This window comes from Cupressus sempervirens, chromosome 10 (genome assembly GCF_028749045.1).
Source record: "Cupressus sempervirens isolate cs-2001-9-10 chromosome 10, ASM2874904v1, whole genome shotgun sequence".
Lineage (NCBI taxonomy): Eukaryota > Viridiplantae > Streptophyta > Pinopsida > Cupressales > Cupressaceae > Cupressus > Cupressus sempervirens.
Window position 1 is genome coordinate 147488490 of NC_143127.1, and position 12196 is coordinate 147500685.

The following is a 12196-nucleotide window of genomic DNA, read 5'->3' on the forward strand; positions in this document are numbered from 1 at the left end:
AATTGCAAATCTCCAAATGAAACTATTCCACAATCATGTAACCCAAAAACTGTTCCAAGAAAACAGATTATATAGAAAATATTATATAAGCTTTTGCCATAAAAGAAAAAAGGAAAATATTTAAAAAGAAAAAAAAAAACTCAAAAATGATACCCCACCCATACAGGGCTTAAAACAAACCACATTACTAATCTCCGGAATGAAGATAAAATGCTTAATTTGCAATGCTCTGATTCAAATTTTAAATTACAACATAAATATCGACAGCTGCTTCCTCAGTGCATTTTTTTCTATTTTCTCCTGTTCACAGAAAATAGTAGCATCCTCCAGAGGATGTTTTGACAAGAATACAAGGCCACAAAAAAGGCCTGCAGATCCTGATGAAAGAAACAAACTTATTACACGCATAGCCAATTCCAAATCCTTCAAATGAAACTAATCCTCAATCTTCAAGCCCAAAAACTGTTCCAAGAAAAAGGCTTTTGTGCAATTACCTAAGCTTTTATTTAATCGTGTGAGAACAAATATGGAACCCTACCTATGGCGGCAACTTTGTGTTCCACTGTGAAGAAACAATGGAAAGGTAATTATTGTGTTGCTTTAGCTATTGACATCAGGTGCAAGTGGAGAATGATTTATCTGTTCAGTTGTTACATCATAAGAAAACTGCAACAAATTCAATAACTTCTATTGATAACCCTTTAATGTTTCAATCGCTAGATCCAAGAAACAGTTGTATCCCCAGCAGATAATTGTGTGCAATATAAAACTTTTAGATGAAAATCCCGAAGCCCTCTGATTATCGCTGGAGAGGAAGGAACCAGTAGACTGGTAATACCCTTGGGATTTTAACGAAGAGAAAATGGTTATACCTGAACCTTAGAAGAACAAAAGCCAGTGCACATACCATAAAATGCACTACCAGTGATTACCCATTCGAAGCATTTGAGAATTTACAAGAAGTAAACTTCTCCCATTCTGACCAATCCATGAAATACATTAAAGTCAAACAATATGCGAGTGACACAATGAAATCGGGGGCATACATTGAGTTTCTTGCTCCTTTTCATACTTTTCCACTCTGTTTCTCATTCCTCCTCATTTGCAAGTTCCTTACTTAAAACAGATCTCATGTGTTGTCTACTGTCAATTAACGATGTTGTCAATTCACCTTTAGAATCTGAAGATCCTTTATGCCCTTTTACATTAGAAGCAAAACTTTTCTGTTCAAATGCTTTCCTCCCAGAAAAAGATGAATCATTTTTTGTCACTTCACCTTTACCCTGGCGTGCTCTGCGTACAGCTCGTTGGATGTTTCGCTCATGCTTTTTTAAAATATCATCAATATTGGCAGATGGAGGCAACAGAGGTCCAGAATAAAGAATTCTCTCCTCTTGATGGCCATATCCCTGCAATTCCACTACATAAGCCCTTTAACAAAAGGAAAAAATGAACATGCAAAACTCAATGACTTTTTTACTTGAAATCCCAAGTATTAAATAATCAAATTACTAAAACAAGAAAACTCACCATGAAAGGTTCTCTACCAGGAACTCTTTCACCCCTTTGAGGATATAATCCAGACATATCCTGCAGTTGAAAACTATCTAAACGTTTTAATGACTCGTGTCTCTGCTGTTCAACCATGTTTTGTTTTGTTGAGAAGTCTGGAATTTTTGAACCTTCATGCTTGCCATTCTGCAAGCCACCCATACTGTCGCCAATATTCTGTTGTAAAACATTACATTGGTCTTTGTATGTCTCAGTAACATCATATTTTCTTCCTGCTGCCAATTTTGCAGCCTTTGATAAATCACCCACAGGTTGTTGTCTGTAAATTCCTTGGGTTTTCAATTCAGAACATACTGGTAACTTCAATGATTGAGCTGACATTCGAACAGGATATTTATCTGTACTATCTTCTTTATGCATCTTTCCAAAAGCTGCAGTTGAACCACTCCCATAGGCATATGACAGAGGTCCAGAGCGTGCAATCACAGGTGTCACATGGCAAGCACTATCTGCTGATTCATAAGAATGTTGCACAGACCGTTGAGGATCAACAAGTAATTCATGGGGCTGTGGGTTTGAGTTCTCGTTCCTGATATTTGAAGTTCTATGAGAACTTGGTCGTTGCTTCTGTCAACAAATAATCAAAACCAAGAGTAAGCTCCATAAATAAATATCCACCTGTGGGTTACATGACAAAACATCAAAATATACCTGTGCAGGTGCCACTGATTCAGAAGCACCATCAGGTGTTGGAGCTGCTCTTGGTAATTTTGACACTCTTCTTGCTGCCTCAGGTCCATGACCTCTCCCCCCTGTAGCTCTTTGCCTGACCAAGTGATAACTATGAGATTCCTAACCAAAACAAAACTGAAATTTTGAATATACTCTTGCAAATCAAGAAAGGGTGTAAATTCCAAGTTTTAGGCAGTTTCAAGTTTTAAACATAATTTAAAAATAAGAGCATTTGCACAGAAATGATATAAACAAGAACAAATCACAACTATTTTCTCATACCGTCTGGCTTCTTCAGCACGGATTTTTGCATCGAACTCTTTGCTTGGGGGGTACTTAGGCAAGCTTGATGGATCACAAGGAAGTGGCTTTGTAGTGAAGAACTAAAACTCCAAATCAGACAAAAAAAGATATTGTGAGATTTCCATCCATACTAACTCATTAACAACATAATAAGCATTACAAAGACGAAAGCATTATAAAGACGAATAAAAGCATGCATCCAAACATATTTAAAAGATGTAGGTATTTAAAATTGAACTGAGATATTAACAATTATTATTATTAAGGTGGTTAATCATATTACCCATAACTGATTGCATGGTTATTCAAGTCTCCAATAAAGACTGCTGAGTATGGTTTAGTTAGCTCATATCCGCACCGACCAATGTGGGGTTTGACTGTACCCAATGAACAATGCAAGAAACAGTTGATATGGTCAATGGGCCACTGATTTCAAATCCAAGTAATTTGCAGAATGTAACACATCACCCTCTATAGTATAGAAAATTAACAATGGTGGCAATTTCAAGTAAAGGCCTAGTGGCAATGCAAAGCTCATAACACTCAAAATTATATTCCAGCATGATAGTGTTCTTTTGCCATCCTTCTTACTACCATTCCCAATCAAATCATGGCTTGTCCACACTCTATGGTAGAATAATATTGTCATTGTATCACAACAATGCCAACCTTGTATTTATTGGTGAACGGGGATTATGTATGTAATGTTTAAAGTCCATGGATGGCTCTTGATGGAAATAGTGAAGGTATATTTCTCTTGACTGTACGGAATGACAAGTTATAAATAGTATAAATTTAGACATACTTTGTATACATAGGCATGTATTGCTTATGTTGATAATGCAATAGCATAGCATTGATTATTTCTAAAAGCCTATAAGGTAACAACCACCAATATGCCAAAGATAAATTCATCTAAGTGTTTTCCATTCAAAAACTCCCTACATTTAATCTTTCAACATTCGGTATCAGAGTGAGGATGCCCTAGGTGAGGGTATGCTAAATGAGATTGAGTAAACCCTACACAAGGCTAAATCAATCACCAATACAGAGGAATAAATGCTATGTGAATATTAAAGCCTAAATGGCTGTTGAATGCAAAACACAAGCTGCTAGGGCCGTCCTTGAAACAGCAAGTGGCTAAACTGATATTTATTTTAGAAATGCTGTTAGGACCAACAATTTTCACAATCCAGGGACAACTGCGATTTCTGCAGGGAAAACCATGAGGATATCATAGAACAGGTGTATAGATAGAGCAGAGCACAGACCAGATTTGACCATAAAAAATGCATCTGTATTTTGAAACAATCCTTGTTCACTCCTGCATTTCTGGATGCTCGGGTGCTGAATTTTCAAATCCATTGCAATTGTTTATGTTTAAGCTGAAACTTTGTGCCACTCTGAAAGTTTTGAAGCGCGATTTCAATATGTTGAGAACCTTCATTTCTGGAAGCTGTCTATAAAGAATAAATATAGGGTGCTGAAATGTCTATAAAGAATAAAGTTAAACATAGGGCGCATAATCAAGACCAATATTCAAAAGCTAATTTTAATTGAGCCCAAATAATCAACATGCCAAAACTTTAACGTCTAGAGCCACAAAAATGTCATTTTCACTATTGTTTTGTTAAGCATATAAATCGAAATAGAAAGATCCTCAGAACAGAAATCATAACAGCTCCAAATCTTGTTGATTTGATAACCATCATAAAACCTTCTTGTTGAAAAAATCTTTCTTTGATGACTTGATCCTTGAAGTTTGGAAGTGCCTTATGCATCAAGCCAACTCTATAATAATCTTTCTTCTTCTCTCAAGCACCTCATTCTGCTGAGGAGTTTATAGAGTTAAAGACAATCTCTTAGCACTTGTCAAGATAATCCTATAACTACTTGGAAGTACACATGCCCCATTATCAGACTGTCTCGATACAGGTGCATTTTGAATTTTCAATCAATGTCATCTTGACAAAGGTTCCAAGGCAAATAAAGTTCCCTTTTCAAACATTCATCCACACTGCCTTGAAAAAATGCCAACCATCAACAGGAAAGTACCTCTCACAATAGATTATCAAAGATCTCGAATAGGAGTCTAAATGAAGTTGTATACACTGTGGCTTGAAAAATTGTAGATCTCTTACAGTGATGATATAGTTTGTCAGTTTCTTTGGATTTTAAATTTCTAGGAGATTAACAAGCCCTGTGAGCCTAAGACCTGAAGATTGAGGAACATTTTCAAGATTCTGATTCAACAAGGTCTTTCTGATCCAATGTCTATATCATATACCATGGCGATGAACATTATTATTTTCTGTCTACAATCTTGCCATCACACTGGTCAAATGCATTGCAGTGAATGAAATCAGGATAATTAATATGTTTACTGATTTAGGATTCTTATAGTAATGCTCAGGTGTCAAGTTTTGTCTATGTGAACATTTCATTTTGTTACATCCGAAATTTTGACCTAATTTTAAATTTGCTCATAGCTGTTAGATTGAATGGATTTTTCTTTCATAATCATGTGAAGTAGGTAGTTATTTATATCTGTTGTATTAACTATTAATGAAGATGGTCGTTATCCATTATTTGTCATGTGATGTTTAGCAGTTGATTGATTTTGGAATTATGGTTAAAAATTAAATTCTTTTAAATATTTATATGAAAAAATATTATTATGGAACTTGTTATTATGGTGGAAGTATTTCACAGGTGATTGCAGGAGAAGATGAAGGGGGGAAGTACTGCTAAACGGGAACAACGTAATTGAATACTAGCTTAGTCCAGTCAACAGGATTGATAGGTGTGACCTTAAATTGCCTTGGTAAGGACCTAGTGACTTGGAACTTCAAGATACAACTGAAGGACCCGTATGAGCTATTAAATAAATAATTTTAAAACATAAAATAATTTAATTAAAATATAATACGTACCTCAAAGGATTTTGAATGATCTTTAAACATATTATCATAATATATATCTATGTATGTACACATAGATATAAACATAAAGTGACACCATAATATTATTTTTTTTATAATAATATGATGCCACCTCATTAATATATCTACGTGTACGTAGATAGATATAAATCATAATATTTTTTCGATTTATAACCTTCAAATCTTCTTCCATCCTTTTATTCTTTTTCTTGTTTGAAACCGATTGAACACTTGGCATTTTAATTGGCGTTCAAAAGCCAAGATATTTCTTTATGTTACGACTTCTTGGAAGCCAAGGAGTCACGTTAGTCTTTATATTTTGAAGTCGAAGGAGACGGAAGGCAGCATTACTCTTATTTTCTTACATCACCTGACTTCCTTGTTTATGCATACGACTTTTGTGTTCATCATCACCACCTTACATTTTAAAGACTACCTTTTTCTTAGTGTCGATATCACTGCTGTTATCAATTTATAACCATTACATTTTTCCTTCCCACGATTTCTTGAACATACCGTTATTCTACTAGAAATCGTGAGCAACCTCATACTAGGATTGTGTTCGAGAACTTTACAAGAAAAGGTAAGGCAGGTTGCTGAGCGTCTAGCAAGACTCCATTTCCAGATTAATCCAAGTTATCTGAATATCCAAATCCAACATTGCAATATGATTTTTCTTGATCAAATGTTGCAACAAAACCGAATTACATAGCAGTAAGCTACAGCTTTTATCATGATGAATACCTTCTTTGATATTATAGGATAGATCTTCTCTAAATTAGAATTGTTTATAGAAATTAAAAGCCAAGTAACCATGTTATGAAATCATGATTTATTATGCCATTGAAGATTAGAGTTAAACAATATTTTTTGCAAATATTTAAGAACGTCTTCTTCAAATCATAGTGTGATAAGTTGGAATATATATATATATATATATCATGAATCAATTGAGAATCAATGGACAAAGCCGATTGTTCTCAGATTCGAACACCTAAGACTCACCGGCTGCATAGCCATGGAAAAGGTGAAAAGGTGAGATAGAATCTGCAATGACATAGAAATAAAAGTTAGATATGATGAATTTAAAATAAAAAAAAATCATTTTATTAATAGCTCATGCTCGTCATTATTATTGTTTCCTGTTGTCAAGTCGAGTGGTGGTGATTGGGTCATTGAACCCAATTGAAAACCTTGGCCAAGGTCGTTTAAAGGCATGTTTGTCATCTATGATCACTTGATGTCAATGGTGCCAGTTATGCAGACATGTCCGTCCATAACTGTGCAGATATTCTGAACACCAGAATGCTCAGGTGGTTGGACTAAAAGTATCCCAAGCCCAATCCCGGGGTAGGGAAGGCCTTTCTAATTTAATAGATTGTGTGGGGATAAGTATTGTCCAAGGTTGGAAGGTTAAGCCTAATTCAATGCTTCTCCTCTTACCAAAAGCTAAGGCCTGCACAACCAACTAAAGACCCACCGGATAATACTTGTATGTTTTCTTTTTCTTTTTTCCGTGTTAAGCATTTACTTTACTTGTATGTAGAAAAAGATAGTTAATCATTATTATAGTTATAGTTAAATTCAGTTAAACTGATCATTGATATAGTTATTTCAGTTAATCAATATTTCAATTGATCATTGATATATTTATTTTAGTTAATTGTTATTCTAGTTATTTCAGTTGATCATTGATACGGTTATTTTTAATTAATCGTTAATCTAGTTATTTCAATTGATCATTGATACAATTATTTCAGTTAATCGTTATTCTAGTTATTTCAGTTGATCATTGATACAGTTACTCTCAGTTAATCGTTAATCTAGTTATTTCAGTTGATCATTGATACAGTTATTTTCAGTTAATCGTTTATCTAGTTATTTCAGTTGATCATTGATATAGTTATCTCAAATGATCATAGTTATTTCAGATAATCGTTGAAAGTTAAAACAGTTGATGTCCTATGAAAGGGAATTCAATTATCTGTTTAATAATTGTTGGGAAAATCTCTTTATAAATCGTCTTTGTTTTTGTTATGAAAAACCATTTGTTCAATATGGCATTAGAGCATTGGGTTTGACATTGAACCTAGGGCACACTACTTCCTAATAACCCTGAAAGTTCTTAGAATAAATGTACAGGATGCAAGTACGTAAAACACCCTGCAAGAAGGCTCGACATCCCATCTTCTTGTACTTAATTAAAAACATGTCAAACTTCGATTACACTTGTTGCTCCATGCCCGAAGACAATGAAACTCTGAACCACGCCTTGCAACGAATGAAGGAAAGAGTCAAGTGGACTCCTGCTAATAAAGCAGCATATAGGAACAAACTAATTCAAAACTGGAACGCTCGTCAGGGCAACTCTCTTCTGCATTTCTACAGATCTCGGATGGTGCGAGATATGTACAAATCTGAATCGGAACTGAATACTGAAAATTAAATTCCATAATGTAAACATCCTCAGTAGAGGAAATTTTTGTAAATAAGGCTGCCATGAATGCAACAGCAAAAGTATTAAAGTTAATCAAATAAATTGGTTTATTCGTGTGTTATATGCACTCACAAAACTCTTTTAATTTGCTATAGGCACACTTAAAAATATGTATACAATAAATTGACACAAAATTTTGTAAATTTCCAGGTTAAACCAGTAAACAAACAAAATAAGCAACGATGAGAACGTTGCAGATCATGACATGGTCCATGAAAAGACACAATCATCCAATTACTTCAAATTTTGCAAGAAATGCAACTGAAGTTGTATAATACGGATAAAAGAATGAATGAGATGACAGCACAGATGGGGCATAACCAAGAGGAAATGCAATCATCGCCTCTTCTCAAAACAGAAACAAAAGTCTCCAGATACAACAAGAAAACCTCTTCACCCACTCAAATTGAAAAATAAAAGAAACAAAAAATAGTCAGTGATCTGTCCATAGATATTAAGAAGATCAAACCACCCAAATTTGTCGGTTCTGAATCCGGAGAGGATGCAAAGGCTTGGTTAACTGAAATGGAACAATACTTTGAAATTAGGAACTTTTCAGAAACCTCAAAAGAGGTTTGGCGAATATATCACTTCACTGGAGAAGCTGCTACATGGTGAGGAAACACCAAAGGTTGAGCAAAACATTAAAACCACTAAAATTACCTGGGAAAAATTTGTAACCATTTTTACGAATCGTTAGTTACCTCAAACCTTTTATGACCAAAAAATATTGGATTTCCAAAACCTGAAGCAAGGAGACATGATTCTACACAAGTACTATGAGAGATTTACCCGACTACTGAAGTATGTACCACCATATCAACAAGATAGAAATCTGGAAGTGAGGAAATTCATCATGAGTCTAAATAATAGAATAGGAGCAGTTGATGTTCTCACTCCTCAAACCATGGAAGAAGCTTTAGAGAAAGTTGTCCGAAAGGAATACAAAATCAAGAGAGATGACTCCAATCGGGATAATAAAAGGAAAGCAAACTGGAATACAGAAGGTACAGATACTGGATCTCAGAAGAAACAGTTTAAGGATTATAAGTTTAGTAAGCCAGAATCAAAAGGAAATGGAATCAAGGATATTAAAAGTAATTTCAATTTAAGTCAAAATAATAAGAGGAGTGAAAAGAAGGGGCCACCTTCAAAATGTTACAATTATGGGGAAGATCATTATGCTAATAAATGCCCTGTCAAACCCAACACCAATTAGCCGCACCAACCACCTCTTCCAAAACAGCAACATGTTTATCAACAAAGAATCCACGCAGCCCTTGACAATAGACAAGCAGAACAACAGATAGGCCCAATTGAAACTCCGGGTAAGATCTACGAGAACCCTATCTCTATTTTAATTGATACTAGAGCTTCTGAATGTTTTATGTCGCCTAAACTATTAAGTAGATTTTCAAAGAGATCTAGTTTTATGGCAAAACCATGGACAATCAAGTATGCAAACCAGTCAAGGGCTAAGGTAAAGCAGTGTTTGTTTGAGGCTCGGGTTGATTTTCCAAATTTCTCCACTGAATTGAATCTGTATGTAGCACCTCTTGGTTCTTGTGACATTATTATAGGTTTTAATTGGCTCAGTGAGCATAAGGCCAAGGTGGATTGTCTTGCTAAAACTGTAGATTGCCTCGATGACCAAGGCAAACCAGCAAGCATTATAAGAATTAAACATGAAATTAAATCAAAACAGATATCTGCTATGCAACTTAAGAAATGTGGAAGAAAAGGCTGTGAGATTTTTGCAGTAAGAGTTGAAGATATGAGAGATCCTATAAACACCACTTATGGAGATGACTACGTTTTTGAAGATGGGGAAATCAGAGAAAGTTAAAAGAATCTTTCGAAGAAAAATATCCCTACCTAAAGAATTATCAGGATGTGTTTCCCAAAGAACTCCTCGGTCTACCTCCATCCAGAGTCTTTGATTTTACTATAGATTTGTTACCAGGAGCAGAACCCATTTCTCGAGCACCATATCGAATGACCACCACCGAATTAATGGAGTTGCAAATACAATTACAAGATATGTTAAACAAGAAACTGATTCAGCCCAGTGTATCACCATGGGGAACCCCAATATTGTTTGTTAGGAAGGATGGAACTATGAGATTACGCATAGATTACAGAATGCTCAATAAAGTTACTATCAAGAACCGGTATCCACTTCCTAGAATTGACGACCTCTTTGATCAAATGAAAGGTGTAACAGTATTTTCAAAAATTGATTTGAGGTCAGGATATCACCAACTTCGTATTAAGGATGAAGATATTCACAAAACTACATTAAAAACCAGGTATGGGCATTATGAATTCATAGTGTTACCTTTTGAGTTAACCAATGCTCCAGTAGCTTTTATGAACTTAATGAATAGCATATTCCAAGATTGCCTAGATAAGTTTGTGTTGGTCTTTATAGATGATATTCTAATCTATTCAAAGAACGAGGAAGAACATCAAGAACATCTGGAAGAAGTCTTACAAAGGTTAAGAGAACATAAATTATATGGAAAATTGTCTAAATGCGCTTTATATCGAAAGGAAATTCCGTATTTAGGACACATTATATCAGCTCAGGGAATAGCTGTAAATCCGTCAAAAATCAAAGCAATTAAAGAATGCCCTATACCTAAAAATGTGACAGAAGTTAGAAGTTTCATGGGATTGGCAGGGTTCTATAGGAAATTTGTCAGAAATTTCTCCAAGATAGCCTACCCGATTACATCACTTCAAAGAAAGGGAAGGAAGTTTGTCTAGACGGAAAAATGTCAATCAACTTTTGAATACTTGAAGGAAAAGTTAACCACAACACCCATGTTAAGAGTACCTAACCCACAAAAGAAATTCGTTGTTATAACCAATGCATCAGGAGAAGTAGGAGGTGTGCTAATGCAGGATGAGCAAGTAATTGCATACGAATATAGGAAATTGAAGAATTATGAGTAGAATTACGCCTCTCATGATCTGAAATTAGCAGCTATTGTTCATGCTCTTCAAATGTGGAGACATTATTTGATTAGAAAACCTTTTGATCTACGATCCAACCATCATGGCCTAAAATATATTTTTACTCAACCAAATCTTAATGCTAGACAAAGAAGATGGCTAAAATTTTTAACAGACTATAAATTTGACATAAGTTACATCAAAGGCAAGGAAAACAAAGTGGCAGATGCCTTAAGTAGGAGGAGACAAATTTTTACAATGTCTACTATAAATTTCAAATTAAAGGACCAAATTTTACAGCATCTAGAACATGATGAATTTTATGCATAGATCAGCCTAGCTCTCATCAAAGACCCATAAGACCCCAACTATTTAGAATTTGAGATAGAAAAGGATGGATTTTTAAGATATCATAATAGGATTTATATACCTAACAAAACTAAACTTCGGAGAATGCATTTGGAAGAATCTCATTCAGCTCCATATTCAAGACACCTTGGAGTAACTAAAATGTTGTCATCTATAAAACCTCTATATTTTTGGAAATGAATGAAAAGGGAGATAACAAAATTTGTGACAGGATGCTTGGAATGCCAAAGCGTGAAAGCAGAACATCGATACCCAGCGAGTCTTTTGCACCCAAACGAGGTACCAAAATGGAAATGGCAGATAATCTCCATGGATTTTATACAAGGATTACCTATGACACGGAATAGACACAATACCATTCTGGTAGTAGTAGATAGATTGACAAAAGTTGCTCATTTTATACCAGGAAATCTAATTGATGGAGCACCAGAAATCGCTCATAAATTCATAAAAGAAATTTTCAAATCGCATTGAATTCCAGAGAAAATTACTTTAGATAGGGATGCTAGGATAACTTCCAAATTTTGGCAAACATTATTTTTAGCATTAGGTACTAAACTAAACATCAGTTCAGCTTATCATCCTAAGACAGATGGTCAAACAGAAAAAGTAAACCAAGTATTAGAAGATCTTTTGAGAGTTTACTGTATGGATTGGCAATATCAGTGGAAAATGTATTTACCTTTGGTAGAATTTGCTTATAACAATTCCTACCAATCCACCATTAAAATGGCCCCCTTTGAGGCTCCATATGGCCGTAAATGTAGAACTTTTGTGAGCTGGAATCGATTGGAAGATAGAATTATTGTTGGCCCTGAAATGCTTAAGGAAATGGAAGAACAGATAATTCAAATTTGTCAGAGATTGAAGGAAGCCAATGACT

At 34.8% G+C, this 12196-nt stretch overlaps 1 protein-coding gene across 2 annotated transcripts in view; it reads right to left on the reverse strand.

Annotated features, from left to right (window-relative positions):
* Positions 1 to 200: 200 nt before the first annotated feature.
* LOC149533006 (putative serine/threonine-protein kinase At1g54610) overlaps positions 201 to 12196 on the reverse strand; it is a 64324-nt gene continuing 52328 nt past the window's right edge. For both annotated transcript variants that reach the window (XM_089807446.1, XM_089807447.1), the window contains exons 5-8: positions 2527 to 2627; positions 2224 to 2338; positions 1531 to 2139; positions 201 to 1409 (exon numbers count right to left, since the gene is read on the reverse strand). In XM_089807446.1, the coding sequence (XP_089663572.1) occupies positions 1089 to 1409; positions 1531 to 2139; positions 2224 to 2338; positions 2527 to 2627 (1146 nt within the window). In that variant the 3' untranslated portion in view covers positions 201 to 1088. The remainder of the gene's footprint in view (positions 1410 to 1530; positions 2140 to 2223; positions 2339 to 2526; positions 2628 to 12196) is intronic.